Source organism: Anomaloglossus baeobatrachus, chromosome 1 (genome assembly GCF_048569485.1).
Source record: "Anomaloglossus baeobatrachus isolate aAnoBae1 chromosome 1, aAnoBae1.hap1, whole genome shotgun sequence".
NCBI classification, from domain to species: Eukaryota; Metazoa; Chordata; class Amphibia; order Anura; family Aromobatidae; genus Anomaloglossus; species Anomaloglossus baeobatrachus.
This window is the reverse complement of record NC_134353.1, coordinates 252,215,424-252,233,197: the sequence shown is the minus strand read 5'-3', so window position 1 is coordinate 252,233,197 and position 17,774 is coordinate 252,215,424. Positions and strand designations below refer to the sequence as shown.

Below are 17,774 nucleotides of genomic sequence, written 5' to 3'. Positions count from 1 at the left end.
TCATCAGTAAGGGTGGTGGGTCTTCATCAATTCCTTCGGATAGGTAATTAACATCCCATGTCTGGAGAACCCTTTTAAAAGACTGTATTCAGCTAGTCATTGCCCAGTGCTGCATAAAGAGAGGCTTCACGGAGGAGGATGCAGAAACACAATGAGAGGCATCGGTGCATGTGCAGATTTTTTTTTTTTATATATCTTCGCATGAGCCCGTCGCTCATAAGTCTTCACCGCAGTCTTAAAAAAAAAATGGTGCCAGAGATCGCGGGTCGCACATGTGTAGACTCATTGTAATGAAGACAGAATTACTGTGTCAATGTGCTGGCGCCGCCAACAGCAATAGTGGCGCGGCGCAATATTCAAATAAAGAAAAGGGTGTACTTCATTAAGGATGCTGGAGGAGGACTTTACAGCGAGGACCCGACCCACAAAGGCCCACCCCCGTTGCAGCAGTCAAAAAGCAGGGCATTTCTGCAACTTTGACTAAGGATATTTCATCAACCAAGCATCTGATCTTTCCATAACAAGTATGAGTGGATTCAGCATAATACTGCCAGTATGGCACTGCCTTTACTTCATATTGCAAAATCCTGGTGGTTGGGCCTCTTTAATAATAGCCTAAAAAATGAAGGTATACTCATTTAGTAATAAATAGATAATAGCTAAAGGTTGCCTGGTCACGCGCTCAGAAACATATGTAGGATCCAGGAGTATTGTCAGAATCGTTACAGACACACACACACACACACACACACACACACACACACACACACTGCATTGCACTATGCACATACTGCATCACACTACACACATCCACTGCATACACACACTATCACACTACACACATATACACACTATCATACTACACATATATACTGCACACACACACACACACACACACACACACACACTGTATCACAGTATATACACACACACTATCGAAACTACGCATTCTATTGAAACTACACACTGGATCACACTACACACACATGCTGCACACACACACACTATCACACACATACACACACTATCACACTACACACACACTGCATACACATGCTACATTTTAAGGACAAGACCATTCAACGGATGCATTTTTCAATAATGGTGACTTCTAACCTGTATCAGCACATTGTCAATAGCCATCTGAACCTCTAGGATAAGGCTGTAACTGGCATCGTCTTTATTCAGTGTAAACTTGTCATTGATGCTGAATACAGGTACAGCGGAGACGGCGGTGGTGGACTGGGAGCAGTGCTGGTATCTCTCCCGCTCCTGAACAACTTTAAACTGAAGCTGCTCCAATTCAGCCCTGTATATAAACATATATAAACATACACCAGTGTCATAAGTAGTAGGCTTGTCGTATGTTACTATACTATAGTGTGTGACATTGTAAGCACCATTGAGAAGGAAAAAATATTAGTGATGACCAAAGCAAAGCTGCCTTAGCAATTCTGCTGTGGGTAAAGCATTGGTGGCAGTACTCTCAGCACTGATTATTATTTTTTCTACATCTGTGTAAGTTAGTTTTTGCTGTACTTCTAGTATAAAGCACATAATACATTATTATAGCGGATGATGTTGCTATATTATTATGCTTTTAGCAGACCTGCGACCATAACACAATACCGTATTGAACAGGTCTGCTGAGTTACTAAGTCTAAAGGCAGAAAAATTATATATTGCGACATCTGAATAGCAGTCACTAATACTGTCTACTATGGTGAAGAGCTTGGCGTGTGCAGGTTTCTCCACATCACTGACTGATGGCTGTTCTGGACCTACCTACATACACATTGGAGAAAGAGCCGGCATGAAGCCTCTTCTTAAATGTCACAGATTATTCAAGGCAAATGGACTTCTGATTTATGGTGTCTGAACAACAGACATCATGAAATAGACACTGGCTGGATTATTACAGGTGTGTACGTTTTACTATGATATGCTGCTGCGCTAACAGAGATAACATACTCTGAAAAGCTGGGCAGGGACCATATAGTTTGGATGACTAGTCCAAGGAAGGTCCCATGCGGCTCCCCCTGCCTTCTCACTTTGTAGGAGCCTTGGGTTGGGGATCTAACGCCCATTTCCAAAAAATGGTCATGTTCCCGAAAACATATTAACATTGGTCTGATTGTATTGCCAACAAACCTATAGGTAAGCACAATAATTCATAGAGTACATATGTGCTTGGTACTCGAAACAAGTAGGTCAGACACTTGGACGAGCTTGACACGTGTACTGAGCATAATGGCAGTCAATTGGAAAGTCGAGCATTTTTCTGGAAGATCATCTGGAAAAATGCTAGAGTTCCCCATTGACTTCCATTATACTCAGTACTCGAGTCAAGCCCATCAGTGTCCGACCTGCTCGGTTTGAGTATCGAGCACCTGAGCATAGTACTGCTTGCTCATCACTAGCTACTAACAATCTATCCTCTTAATGAAAATTAGGTGTCTGTTGTATTCTTTCTAAGTCTTTATTAACTACATGGCCCCATTTTTTTTGGTGTTTGATACAATTCTCTGGAGCTTTTATATTATGTCGTCCACTTTGATAGTAACAAGATGTAATAACGAATATCGGTAATTTCTGATATATTTACCAGCTCTGACCTTAGAGATGAGATTTTGGTCTGCATTTCTTGGCTCATCTTCAGTTCCTCACCTGGACCAACTTCTTTATGAGTCGGTTCTGTAGTAAGTCCAGAGACCCATCCTAACAGACACACAGAAGGAACACGCAGTATATAATCAACACCTGAAAAAATGGCTCCTTAAAGCTATTAGAAATGGCTGATCTTGTATAGTCAGACGCAATCAAGTTATCCAGCTAATAGCCCTTCACGAGCACGGCTGCATTCACATATTCACAAAAAATGTCCAAACGCTGATAGATTTCATCGAACAACACATGGACCCATCGAATTCATTGGACTAATTCACCAGGGCTGTGGAGTCGGAGTCGTGGAGTCAGAGTCAGTGTTCATTTTGGTGGAGTCGGAGTCGTGAAGTCGGAGCTCATTTTGGTGGAGTCGGAATCAAATGGACCGAATCCGACTCCGAAAATATATAATAAATTGGGTACAGTAGTTCAATGCAGAATGTGCTGAATATTTTTTCATATGAATTTGGGAAAGTTATGAAATGTCCTATAAATGGCTGTTCTATTCCTGATTTAAGGCTACATTCACACACAATGTTTTTGCTGCGTTATTTTAGGATTCGTTTTTTAGCTGCAAAAGCAGATCAGCTTTTTAAAAACCGCATCACCTGAAAGGTTTTTGAGCTCATAAATAATGCTTTCAATAGCAAAAGCAGATTAGAAAAACACCACTCAAACTGACATGCTCATTCTTTGTGAGGATCCGTTTTTGAGGCCTCCAGTTTCTCCAGGCCTTGGTGGAAAAAGTTCTGCAAGATTACGAACTCAAACGAGAACAGGTTCTTGCTATTGTAATGGACAATGCTTCATACATGATAAGTAGAATTAAACTGATGAATGAGAGTAATGAACAACAACTAGAAGAAAATGTTAGGATTCAGTATGTTTGAGATGGAAGGCCACAGTGCTGTTCATGTAACTGAGGAACAAACAGATATTACAACAGAAGAACAGCAAAATGATACTTTAGAATTAGATGATCTTGTTGAAGCTGCTTCAAAACACTTTCATATTCATCACATGCGCTGTGTTGTGCACACGCTGCATCTGGCAATAAGATAGAGTCTGCAAGAGGGACCCTAATTTCACACATCCGGCTTTTCGCCGGTTTGGTGGATGCGGCACACTTCAGTACAGTGTATACAGTACAGTGGCAGCGCGACAAACACCGGTCACATGCTGTCATGTGACCCGGAAATTGCGGCAATGCCACTGTACTGTATCGCACTGTACTGGCGTGCGTCACATCCGCCAAACCGGCGAATAGCCGGATGTGTGAAACTGGGCGGACATGCTGGAAATCTGATTGGAAAAGTGAGGAAATTGGTTATTGCCGCTAGAACCCCTAAAATTGATTCCATCTTGAAGAGACGTGCTGGGAAAGGGGCAATTGTCGATCAAGCCACTCGGTGGGGCAGCACTTATTTAATGATTGAGCGATTGCTTGAACTAAAACCATTTCTTATAGGTATGGCGAACCCTCAAGTAACCCTAAATGAAGGTCAATGGACACAGGTGGCTGAATTGAAGGAATTGCTTAATCACCCATTTACCGTGACTAAAAAATTACAAGCTGAGGATTTAACTCCTGGCATTTTCACAAGGGAGTGGAAGAACTTGCTATTTTGCCTGTCTCATAGAGGAGGTTTAATCGCAGATGGCATTTCTGCTTCAATGAAACGGAGCGAGACACAGCTATTGGCAAATATACTGTATACTGCTTGATGATCAACAGCTTACTAAAGGATAAGAAGCTCTGACTGAGGTAGCAGTTAGGATGAGTGGCCTACAGGACTACCAGGCGCAAGAGGACTTGGGTTCTAAAGTTGTATTCCAATAAATATATTTTATGTTCTATCTAAATATCTTGATATTATTGTATCATAAAAATGATTAAATGTCTGATGTTCACATTGTACGACAATAAATTTTTCACTTAAATATAAGCAACATATGTGGGAGTCGGAGTCGTGGAGTCGGTGCAAGGGAAATTGAGGAGTCAGAGCCGCAAGTTTGGCTTACCGACTCCACAGCCCTGCAATTCACACACCAGTAAAAAAATCAAAATTCAGAGCCCGTCCTATTCTCATACATTATAATACTTCTGATTTGCTTCCATATCGCACGGATCTATTGTATAGTGATAAATTACAATAACAACGTGACCTTTCAGGGGGCTTTTTTTACTACAATAGGGACAAACACATCTCTTCTAGGATGCAACTAGGATGACACCAGAAAAAAAATCATTCCATTACTTAGAGATGGAAAATTCACACGGATGTATGAATGTAGGCTTAAGTCACAAAAATGAGGTTTAGCCGTTTTTATATTAATATGCTGGAATAAATAAATGTGCTGGGGCAAATGTACTAACCCCATCTAATTTTAGACAGTGGAAACTTAGACCAGATCATCTTAAAATGCACCAGATGTATCACAGTGGCTCACATTGATAAATTCATACGCCTTTAGGCCTCATCCAGGCAATGATTTTTTTGCATGGATAAACAGTCAGAGCTTGATCACAGCTTTGTATCGGAGTTTCAGCAGTGTTTGGTCCACGTGTCATTTTTACGATCAATAATTTTCACTTATAAACAAATAAATTGCAAATCTTCTCCTCCTATTTGTTGCAATATTAATCAGGGACAGCACACTAATGGCATTGTGTACTTTCCATGACTTTCACGGACCCACAGACTTGCATTAGTAATGTGGTTCAAAAAAGAGAATTTTGTTTACTTACCGTAAATTCTTTTTCTTATAGTTCCGTATTGGGAGACCCAGACCATGGGTGTTTAGCTTCTGCCTCTGGAGGACACACAAAGTACTACACTTAAAAGTGTAGCTCCTCCCTCTAAGCTTATACACCCCCTGGTGAGCAGACCCAGCCAGTTTAGTGCAATAGCTGAAGGAGAATAGCCACCCACAAGTAGAACAGAGCAAGAGCCGGAACAACCGGAGACTCTGTCCACGAGAACAGCCGGTGATAACACGCGGAACAAGAAATTGCCAACAGGCAACAGGGAGGGTGCTGGGTCTCCCAATACGGAACTATAAGAAAAAGAATTTACGGTAAGTAAACAAAATTCTCTTTTTCTTTATCGTTCCTTTGGGAGACCCAGACCATGGGACGTTCCAAAGCAGTCCCTGGGTGGGAAATAAACAGAAAAACTAAGAAGTAGGCAGAACCTAACTTCACAAATGGGCGACAGCCGCCTGAAGGATGCATCTGCCCAAGCTCGCATCTGCCGAAGCATGAGCATGCACTTGGTAGTGCTTCGAAAAGGTATGCAGGCTAGTCCAAGTGGCAGCCTGACAGACTTGTTGAGCCGTAGCCTGGTGCCTGAAAGCCCAAGAGGCACCGACAGCTCTGGTCGAATGTGCCTTGATCCCCGGCGGGGGAGGCACCTGAGTACTCTGGTAGGCGTCCGAAATGGTCGATCTAATCCAACGGGCTAAGGTCGGCTTAGAAGCAGAGAAGCCCTTGCGCCGACCTGTGGTTAGCACAAAAAGAGAAGTGCACCGCCTAAGTGCAGCGGTGCGAGACACATAGATCCGGAGAGCACGCACCAGATCCAGAGTATGCAACGCTTTTTCAAAGCGATGAACAGGAGCCGGACAAAATGAAGGTAGGGTAATGTCCTGGTTAAGGTGGAAAGGAGAGACCACCTTAGGAAGAAAGTCCGGCGTCGGACGGAGAACCACCTTGTCTTGATGAAAAACTAAAAAAGGTGACTCCGAAGAGAGCGCAGCCAAATCAGAGACTCTCCTGAGGGAAGTTATGGCCACCAGAAATGCCACTTTCTGTGAAAGAGGATACAAAGAAACCTCCCTAAGAGGCTCAAAGGGGGGTTTCTGCAAAACCGTGAGAACCAAGTTAAGGTCCCAGGGATCCAAGGGCCGACGGTAAGGCGGAATGATGTGAGACGCGCCTTGCATGAAGGTGCGGACCTGAGCCAGCCGAGCGAGACGCCGCTGGAACAGAACTGACAGAGCTGAGACTTGTCCCTTGAGAGAGTTGAGGGACAGTCCTAGCTGCAGACCGGACTGTAGAAAAGACAGAAGGGTCGGCAAGGAGAATGGCCAAGGAGGATGGTCGGTAGAGCGACACCAGGACAGGAAAAATTTCCAAGTCCTGTGATAGATCTTGACGGAGGAAGACTTACGGGCCCGAGCCATAGTGGAGATGACTTCAGGAGGAATACCAGAAGCCGTCAAAATCCAGAACTCAAGAGCCACACCGTCAATTTGAGAGCCGCAGAATTCGGGCGGAAAAACGGACCTTGCGAGAGTAGGTCTGGACGGTCCGGGAGATGCCACGGCATCTCTACGGACAGATGGAGCAGGTCTGGATACCAAGCTTGCCTGGGCCAGTCCGGTGCAATGAGGATGACTCGACGGCCCTCCATTCTGATCTTGCGCAGGACTCTGGGCAAGAGAGCTAGAGGGGGAAACACGTAGGACAGACGAAACTGGGACCAGTCTTGAACCAGAGCGTCCGCGGCGAATGCCTGAGGATCGTGGGAGCGAGCCACGTAAACAGGAACTTTGTTGTTGTGACGGGATGCCATTAGGTCCACGTCCGGAGTGCCCCATTTGCGGCAGATTGACTGAAACACTGCCGGGTGCAGGGACCACTCGCCACCGTCCACGGTTTGACGGCTGAGATAATCTGCCTCCCAGTTTTCCACGCCTGGGATGTGGACTGCGGATATGGTGGACTTGGAGTCCTCCGCCCATTGAAGGATGCGTTGTACCTCCAACATTGCCAGGCGGCTGCGTGTCCCGCCTTGGTGATTGATGTAGGCAACCGCTGTCGCGTTGTCTGACTGGACTCGAATGTGCCTGCCCGCCAACAGGTGGTGAAAAGCTAGGAGAGCTAGAAGCACGGCTCTGGTTTCCAGCACATTGATTGAAAGGGCTGACTCGGACGGAGTCCAAGTGCCCTGTGCTCTGTGGTAGAGACGTACCGCTCCCCAGCTGGATAGACTGGCATCCGTGGTGAGAATCACCCAGGACGGGGCCAGGAAGGAGCGCCCCTGGGACAGGGAGAGGGGCCGAAGCCACCACTGAAGAGAGCTCCTGGCCTGTGGCATCAGAGCCACTAACCTGGGGAAGGAGGAAGGCCGCTTGTCCCAACAGCGGAGAATGTCCAGCTGCAGGGGGCGCAGATGGAACTGGGCAAAGGGAACAGCCTCCATGGACGCCACCATTTGACCCAGCACCTGCATCAGACGCCTGAGGGTATAACGGCGGGGCCTCAGCAGAGAGCGCACCGCTAGCTGAAGGGACTGCTGTTTGACTAAGGGCAACTTCACAAGTGCCGGCAAAGTCTCGAACTGCATCCCTAGGTACGTGAGACTCTGGGTCGGATTCAGAGTGGATTTGGGCAGATTGACCAGCCACCCGAATTGGGCTAGAGTGGCGAGAGTGAGCGAGACACTCCGCTGACAGTCTGCGCTGGATGAAGCCTTGACTAGAAGGTCGTCCAGGTAAAGAATCACTGCCAACCCCTGGAGGTGCAGAACCGCAATCACTGCTGCCATGACCTTGGTGAATACCCGAGGGGCCGTGGCTAACCCGAAGGGGAGAGCCACGAATTGGAAATGATCTTCTCCTATTGCAAAGCATAGCCAACGCTGGTGTGAAACTGCAATTGGCACGTGTAGATAGGCATCTCTGATGTCGATGGACGCCAGGAAATCCCCTTGGGTCATTGAGGCAATGACTGATCGCAGAGACTCCATGCGAAAGTGCCGCACCTGAACATGCTTGTTGAGAAGCTTGAGATCCAGGATGGGCCGGAAAGTACCGTCCTTTTTGGGAACTAGGAAGAGATTTGAGTAGAAACCTCTGAACCGTTCCCGGGCGGGAACCGGTACAATTACTCCGTTGGCCTGCAAGGCTGCCACGGCCTGAGAGAAGGCGGCGGCCTTGGAGCAAGGGCGAGTTGAGAGAAAAAATCTGTTTGGCGGGCTGGAAGAGAATTCTATCCTGTAGCCGTGGGAGATGATATCTCTCACCCACTGATCGGAGACGTGTTGAAACCAAGCATCGCCAAAGTGGGAGAGCCTGCCACCGACTAAGGACGTCGCCGGAGCGGGCAGAGAGTCATGAGGAGGCTGCCTTAGTGGCAGCACCTCCTGCGGTCTTCTGTGGACGCGCTTTTCTGGTCCTTGGCTGAGTTAGCGGACGAGGCCGAGGGCTTAGAGGAGGACCAGTTGGAGGAACGAAAGGAGCGAAACCTCGACTGATTCCTACCCTGGGCAGGTTTCCTGGTTTTGGTTTGTGGCATGGAAGTACTCTTCCCGCCAGTAGATTCCTTAATAATTTCATCCAGCTGTTCTCCGAACAGCCGGGACCCAGCAAAAGGGAGCCCAGCAAGGTACTTCTTAGAAGAAGCATCTGCCTTCCACTCTCGAAGCCACAAGATCCTGCGGATAACGAGGGAATTAGCCGAAGGCACCGCAGTGCGATGAGAAGCCTCCAGCATGGCAGACATGGCATAAGATGAAAAAGCTGAAGCTTGGGAAGTTAAGGCAACCATTTCGGGCATAGATTCCCTGGTGAGGGAATGCATCTCCTCTAGAGAAGCAGAGATGGCTTTGAGAGCCCACACTGCTGCAAAAGTCGGGGAAAACGCGGCCCCCGCCGCTTCATACACGGATTTGGCCAGAAGGTCAATCTGACGGTCAGTGGAATCCTTAAGGGAGGTGCCATCAGCCACCGACACAACGGTCCGGGCTGAGAGCCTAGACACCGGAGGGTCTACCTTTGGGGACTGAGCCCACTCCTTGACCACTTCAGGTGGAAAGGGAAAACGGTCATCAGAACCACGCTTTGGGAAGCGTTTGTCAGGACAGGCCCTGGGCTTGGTCACAGCGGCCTGAAAACTGGAGTGGTTAAAGAACACACTCTTTGCTCTCTTAGGCGAGGTAAACTGGTGCTTTTCTGCCAGAGAAGGTTGCTCCTCTGATACTGGCGGATTGAGATCCAGTACAGAATTAATGGAAGCAATCAAGTCACTAAGATCTGAGTCACCCTCGGACAGATCAATGGGGTACATGGAGTTAGCCTCCGAACCCCCTGTAAAGGCATCCTCCTCATCCTGCGAGTCAGCTCTTGAATCAGAGCCGCGGGAGGAGGAGAAAGAGGGAACCCTGCGTCTCTTCTTAGGAAGACGGAGTCTGGGCCCTGATGATGAATCCTCTGTGAGCTCCGGACCTAAGGGACCCATAGCAGTAGGGGCACCCTGTGAAGGGGGCTGATGCATATTCATCAAAGTCCTGGACAGAAGTCCCATGGACTCAGCAAAATACTGGGAGATAGACCTAGAAAAGGATTCTACCCAAGCCGGGGGTTCAGCCACAGGTGCAGGAGCAGCCTGAGAGACCACTGGGGGTGAGACTCCAGGCTGTGGCACCGCCAAGTTAGAGCAGACATCACAATGTGGATAGGTGCTCGGTTCAGGCAGCAGGAGCTCACATGCAGCGCATACAGAATAAAGCTTTGGAGCCTTGCTCCTCGTGTGAGACATGCTGCTGAAGTGGGGGCTCTGCAAGAGAATGAACCCCAGAGAGTATATACAGAGGTCCACAACCAGAGACCGGTTGTGGCTTACCAGACCGCTGGAGCGGTGTTGTGTGCCCTCCAGATCCCGAAGCCCGGACCCCCAAGCACAGCACCTCAGCAGGGATGCAGAGTGCAGACCAGCGCCGAGTGAACTCTGTCTGAGAAAATTGCCGCCGGAGCGAAGAGAGGGGGCGGGACTTGGCTGTGAGAGCGGGATCTGGAGGGCCATAGAGACCTACAGGGGAGGAGACACGCACAGCAGTGGGGAGTGTCCCTCCCCTGTGCAGAACGGCCACCGGGAGAAGCCGAGCCTGTCCCTCTGCATGAGTGACATGCGAGGGCAGAGAACAGAAACTAGGCCTCCGGCAAAGCCGGGGCCTAAATTTGAGCGGCGAGGCCGACGCGCAGGCACCATCGGCGCGGTTCTCGGGCGACAGCTAGAGAACCCGCCGGAAATGCCAATAAATACAGTAAGCACACTCTCCCCAAGCACAGGGACCCCCAATATATAAACGTCTCAGGTACTTAGCTGCTGAGACGCAGGGCCAGGTCCCTGGGGATGAGTGCTCCGGTCCAGCAGGGTCCTGAAGGGCTGCGGATGGAGACCGGTCTCCTGCCAGGCATGGAAACCGTGCTGGCTCCCACTTCAAGCCAGAGCCCAGGAGGGATGGTGAAGGAGCACGGCATGTAAGGCTCCAGCCTTGGAAATCAACCTTACAACACCGCCGACACAGTGGGGTGAGAAGGGACATGCCGGGGGTCCAGACGTGGACCCGCACTTCTTCAATCTCATTCCAAAAAGGAAAAAATCATATGAGAATGCATGTGTGGATGTATGCCTCCTGAACACAAAGCGATAAACTGGCTGGGTCTGCTCACCAGGGGGTGTATAAGCTCAGAGGGAGGAGCTACACTTTTAAGTGTAGTACTTTGTGTGTCCTCCGGAGGCAGAAGCTAAACACCCATGGTCTGGGTCTCCCAAAGGAACGATAAAGAAAACAAACATATCTCCATGGATTTTTTTTGTAGACACACAGCCCATAAAAACACCCAGACATGTTAACAACCCAATAGGTACATGTTCTATCCACGACAAACACAAAGAGAAGACGTACATGAAAAAGAGATGACTGAATAAGGCCTTAGGGTATGCGCATACATTAAAGAGGTGGAAAGCATAGTGGCCACATCGATGTAAAGCTGGGTTCACACACAACGACAACGACGTCGCTGATACGTCACCATTTCCTGTGACGTAACAGCGACCATAGATGATCGCTAGTTAGCTGTCAAACATGTAATTTTAAGCAGCGACGGAGCAGCGATCATAGCGACCTCGACAGTCGTTGTGCGGTGTCAAACGCGTCGCTATGCGACGACTCAGACCTTGATAGAGGCGTGGTGTTTACCCCTAGACATGTTTTGCGTTGCCTCTTTTCACACCCCTCTGTTCTGATTGGCGATCGCTACAGCGCCTTTGTGTTGCCTTTTTTCACGCCCCTCTATTCCGATTGGTGATCACTACAGCGGCACCTGATTGGGTGACCGTGCCAAACAAAGGAAGACGCAGTAGTGCTTTCAGTCATTCTATTTCATTTCATTCAGATCCACAAAGAACGACACACTAGTGACACCAGACAGAGAATCTACTACGTGGAACAAAGAATGGAAATAAAAAATGAAATCACTGTAACGCCTTCGGCAAGTCACCCAATCGGAACACTGTTGTAACCACCAATCGGAGCTGTAGGGGCGTTGCAAAATACACCACAAAAACACGCCCTTGTCCTGCCTTCAAGTCCTACGTCATTGCCTTCAGCGTCGTCGCGACCGTCGCTGCTGCGGTGTCAAACACAAGGATGCTGAGCTTATCATCATGGCGCAGCGGGATAGCAGCAATCAAAAAATTACCTGGAACATTCAGGAGCGAGCAGCGATTTCGCAGCAGGGGTTGATCGTTCTTATGTGTCACACACAGCGACGTCGCTGTTGAGGTCATTGCTACGTCACAGAAAATGGCGACTTAGCAGCGATGTCGTTGTCGTCGTCGCTGTATGTGACACCACCTTAAAGCTGTGACAGAAAGCTTTTTCTAAATACCTTCTGTTATCAATTCTGCCTGTGAGCGGCGCTATCGCTGTCCGCTCATCTCTATGATGTGACCCGGTCTGCTGTGACCTCTGATGTCCAGTGATGTCTCGTCTACTTCCGGAATTGGAAGTTGACTTGGCATCACCGAGGCGGGACGCAGTCTCCATGAGAAATTGAGCTGTGAACTGAGTTTCATTGCACGTCATCATAGTGATTGTTAGTTGCTAGTGGTTGTAATCAAGGATACTTAAGCTAATGTAACACCCTGCAAATGGGGTAAGCGTCATATTTAATCATAAGAACTATACTACAGTATAGTTACATACAGTTAGGTCCAGAAATATTTGGACAGTGACACAATTTTCGCGAGTTGGGCTCTGCATGCCACCACATTGGATTTGAAATGAAACCTCTACAACAGAATTCAAGTGCAGATTGTAACGTTTAATTTGAAGGTTTGAACAAAAATATCTGATAGAAATTTTAGGAATTGTACACATTTCTTTACAAACACTCCACATTTTAGGAGGTCAAAAGTAATTGGACAAATAAACCAAACCCAAACAAAATATTTTTATTTTCAATATTTTGTTGCGAATCCTTTGGAGGCAATCACTGCCTTAAGTCTGGAACCCATGGACATCACCAAACGCTGGGTTTCCTCCTTCTTAATGCCAGGCCTTTACAGCCGCAGCCTTCAGGTCTTGCTTGTTTGTGGGTCTTTCCGTCTTAAGTCTGGATTTGAGCAAGTGAAATGCATGCTCAATTGGGTTAAGATCTGGTGATTGACTTGGCCATTGCAGAATGTTCCACTTTTTTGCACTCATGAACTCCTGGGTAGCTTTGGCTGTATGCTTGGGGTCATTGTCCATCTGTACTATGAAGTGCCGTCCGATCAACTTTGCGGCATTTGGCTGAATCTGGGCTGAAAGTATATCCCGGTACACTTCAGAATTCATCCGGCTACTCTTGTCTGCTGTTATGTCATCAATAAACACAAGTGACCCAGTGCCATTGAAAGCCATGCATGCCCATGCCATCACGTTGCCTCCACCATGTTTTACAGAGGATGTGGTGTGCCTTGGATCATGTGCCGTTCCCTTTCTTCTCCAAACTTTTTTCTTCCCATCATTCTGGTACAGGTTGATCTTTGTCTCATCTGTCCATAGAATACTTTTCCAGAACTGAGCTGGCTTCATGAGGTGTTTTTCAGCAAATTTAACTCTGGCCTGTCTATTTTTGGAATTGATGAATGGTTTGCATCTAGATGTGAACCCTTTGTATTTACTTTCATGGAGTCTTCTCTTTACAGTTGACTTAGAGACAGATACACCTACTTCACTGAGAGTGTTCTGGATTTCAGTTGATGTTGTGAACGGGTTCTTCTTCACCAAAGAAAGTATGCGGCGATCATCCACCACTGTTGTCATCCGTGGACGCCCAGGCCTTTTTGAGTTCCCAAGCTCACCAGTCAATTCCTTTTTTCTCAGAATGTACCCGACTGTTGATTTTGCTACTCCAAGCATGTCTGCTATCTCTCTGATGGATTTTTTCTTTTTTTTCAGCCTCAGGATGTTCTGCTTCACCTCAATTGAGAGTTCCTTAGACTGCATGTTGTCTGGTCACAGCAACAGCTTCCAAATGCAAAACCACACACCTGTAATCAACCCCAGACCTTTTAACTACTTCATTGATTACATGTTAACGAGGGAGACGCCTTCAGAGTTAATTGCAGCCCTTAGAGTCCCTTGTCCAATTACTTTTGGTCCCTTGAAAAAGAGGAGGCTATGCATTACAGAGCTATGATTCCTAAACCCTTTCTCCGATTTGGATGTGAAAACTCTCCTATTGCAGCTGGGAGTGTGCACTTTCAGCCCATATTATATATATAATTGTATTTCTGAACATGTTTTTGTAAACAGCTAAAATAACAAAACTTGTGTCACTGTCCAAATATTTCTGGACTTAACTGTAGGTTGAAAAAAGACCAAGGTCTATCTAGTTCAACATTCCACCATCAATTCTACATTTTGTCCCTAAGTCACTTATTATTGGACCTACTATATATTAGGATAGAATCTTGGTGACAGGAATACCTCTTTAAATATATAGTGGGTTGCTGGTACACTTTTTCTTGCCGCCGGAGCTTTCACTTTGCGCTGAACAAGACTGACTTATTACACCTACTGCATATTGGAATAGGATCTTGGAGGAGAGAATATCCCTTAAAGTACTGCAACCCAATGAAAATCTGTTTTAGACCGCATTAATGGCGATCCTGGCCAGCAAAGTGGCCACCTCTGATATAACGGTTTTAGAACAACATATGTTCCCATCCAGGCAATATTCAAATTCAGGGAACAATATGCATATTTCGGGAAGACCATGCTAAACCACATAATGCATCCATGACAATAGCTTCGCTTCTCAGAAGAATTCAGCTGATGAGCTTGCCGCTTGCAGTCCAGACCTTCCACTAATAGAAAATATTTGGTGCATTATGAAATAAGAAACATGGTAAAGACGACCCAGAACTGTTGAGCAACTGGAAACTTGCATGAGACAAGACTGGGACAACATTCTTTTCCCAAAACGGCAGCAATTGGTCTCCTGGACTGGACACTGTAAGGCTATGTGCGCATGTTGTGTTCTGTCCCTGCAGAAATTTCGGCAGCGATTTGAACAGTACACGTGCGCTTCAAATCGCTGCAGAAAGAGTCCGTAATGAAAAGCCGATTTCATGCGCTCTGAGTGCAATCCCTCCCATAGACAGAGCGGGGGCTGCAGGCAAAGCGAACGAAAGAAGTGACATGTCACTTCTTAGAATGCAGCGCTTCGGGCAGCAGCCGAAGTGCTGCGCTCTAATAAGCCACGTGTGCACATCTCCTGCATAATCTTCATAGATTATGCTGGGGACGCAGGATGCATGCAGTTACGCTGCAGTGCAGAGTGTATTTTAACTGCATGCAAATATGCAACGTGCGCACATAGCCTAAAAAATAAATGCTACACAATGGTAGACATGGCCCCGTCCCAACTCTTCTGACATCAATTTTCTTAATGGGTTGGGTTTTTTTCATATTAAATAGAAAAAGGTCAGACTTTCAACTTCTAACATGTGAGCCGCACAATTTTTTGATTGGAATCATTTAGAAAAAACAACCAAATTCTCCTGTGGTGAGACATTGCTGTTTTTATATTATCTTGCTTAGTGCCCTCATTTTTGTTAACCCGCCTGCACTAGAGCAGGAATAACTCCAGCACTGAAATATCAGGGAGGTCGACACTGACATGTCTGACCACCAGCACTGGACACATTTGGGGGACATTCTAAGGATAACATTAAAAGAACAGAAGGTGACATCATAACTATATAACCATCGTGTCTATACACGGGAGAATTTTTTAATTATACTAATTAGAATATTGTTATAACTTGTGCCACCTAACAGAGAAATTGAATATGTCTTCAAGGGATAAACCATGCCAGGACTAAACAGAACTAATGTATTCAACCTACCAGAGTAAGTGGACAGTACAATTTCATCATAACCTTCCTTCCCAACACAGCCTCCCTGGATGGATGTTATGCTTTCGGTCAAAGCCTAAAAAGAAAAACATAAATCTACTGCCAAATGTATACTGGTATTATATTGTAATTATGAGTTTTGTAAAATCGGCTTCCTTATACAAGATTTCTTACAGAAATTAGAGAAAGACCAAGATTATTACAGATCTGTATGACGGCTTATTTTATGCGGGAAGAGATAAACTTTTCAGGGATACTATATATATATGTGTGTATATTTGACTTTTTATCGTGTTTCATTCAACTTTTTTCCTGATGGTTTGATGAAAAAGCCAAATTTTTGCCACTTTTTTTTGTTTTATAGATTGGGTCGTTTTGGATATAGCGAAACCAAATATGTGGGGGTTTTTTATTTTCACATAAATATACAGGTTTATTGGTATATATTTTTTTCAATTTCTTTTGTTATTTATTTGGGGATTTTTTAAAAATACTTTTACTATTTTTTTTTTTTTGCTTGGTTCCCCTATGGGACATTAACGTTTATTAGTCTGCTTGCTGGCTCAAGTATGGCAATGCTTTAAAACTAATCAGTGTGACACTGACAGAAGCCTCTCAGACCATGCTTCTGGCATGGTCTAACAGGCCACCATAGCTAGGTAACTCAGAAGTCGTCATTTGACCTTGGGTTGCAATGGCAACAATCGGAGCCCAGCGATCACGTCGCAGGGGTCCAGATCGGGTGGGAGATGGGCTTTCTCCCACTCCCGACCTTCAAAATGTTCCGATCGCTATTAACAGCAGCATGTAGGGGGTTAAACAGCCGGGGGCGAGGCGGGCACTGGCTGTGACAACTGTAGCCCGGCTATCACTTAACACTAGAACTACTGAGGTAGTCATTTTGACTACTTTGCACCATGTATTTCTATATAGGTGTCACGAGTCCAGTAGTTCTAGTGTTAAGCTGAGCTCCCGGCGGCGATCCTGCATGCAAAGCTTCTGTGCCTGCATGATTATCAGGACGTACCGGTACATTCATTTTCACAACACACTGCAAAATACGGCATACCTGTATGTCCAATGTCAGGAAGGGGTTAACATACAGAAATAAAGCCAGAATAATTACTTGCCAGCTAAAATAATGTACTTTTGAAATGATTGCAATCCTTCCTGGCCAGAATCTTACAGTATTATTAATTAGGTTTAGATGCAGAAACAGACCTACTTTTTATAATATTTTGTTCCATTCATGTGTTCAGATTATTCTGCAATACCGAATCACAGTTTCCAAAATATCATTAGCACTGACTTACATGGTCAAATCGGAGAACAGGATCACCTGCGCTGTCAAAACCATATACCTCCACTGTCCCATCATCTCGACCAATCAATATGTCCTTCACTCCATCACCCATTATGTCAAAGTTGTCGATGCACAGAATGCCTAGCAAGAAAGATGACACACGAGGATTAGCAATCAATCTTGTTTACTTCTCAATTAGCTGCATTAGGGTTGATAAATTGCAATAAAATGCATAAAATATTCTTACAAACCTCCTCTTTTCTTCTCATTGAAGATTTCCCATTTGGGCACAGGGGAGTCTCTTGCAATATGAATTAATCCAATCTTTCCATCAGATGTTCCATATAAGAGCTCTTCTCCACTGCCACCTGGGTATAAGAGAGACCTGGTTGAATTTGAGAGTAACTCATTTCTTACACCACATTTAGTAAAGAGAACCATTACATCCTCCGGTCACTACACCATAAATGCTTAATATGGGAGAGTACCTATTCATCTGAGCAAAAGAAGTGAGATGTAGAACGGCAGACAGCTCTGATCTCCTGCATGTGTAAGTGTGAGCGGAGGGGCAGTGCAGCTGAGGTTAGCTGTGTCACATTACAAACCCTT

General features: G+C 46.1%; 2 protein-coding genes across 3 annotated transcripts in view; both read right to left on the bottom strand.

Moving 5' to 3' along the window:
• The window catches only part of ANXA5 (annexin A5), a 445,678-nt gene that overhangs the window by 328,793 nt on the left and 99,111 nt on the right, over positions 1 to 17,774 (bottom strand). The gene's annotated exons all lie outside the window — the stretch shown is intronic.
• BBS7 (Bardet-Biedl syndrome 7) overlaps positions 1 to 17,774 on the bottom strand; it is a 144,229-nt gene that overhangs the window by 47,684 nt on the left and 78,771 nt on the right. For both annotated transcript variants that reach the window (XM_075349109.1, XM_075349118.1), the window contains exons 8-12: positions 17,417 to 17,533; positions 17,176 to 17,306; positions 15,854 to 15,938; positions 2,616 to 2,718; positions 1,117 to 1,309 (exon numbers count right to left, since the gene is read on the bottom strand). In XM_075349109.1, coding sequence (XP_075205224.1) covers positions 1,117 to 1,309; positions 2,616 to 2,718; positions 15,854 to 15,938; positions 17,176 to 17,306; positions 17,417 to 17,533 — 629 coding nt within the window. The remainder of the gene's footprint in view (positions 1 to 1,116; positions 1,310 to 2,615; positions 2,719 to 15,853; positions 15,939 to 17,175; positions 17,307 to 17,416; positions 17,534 to 17,774) is intronic.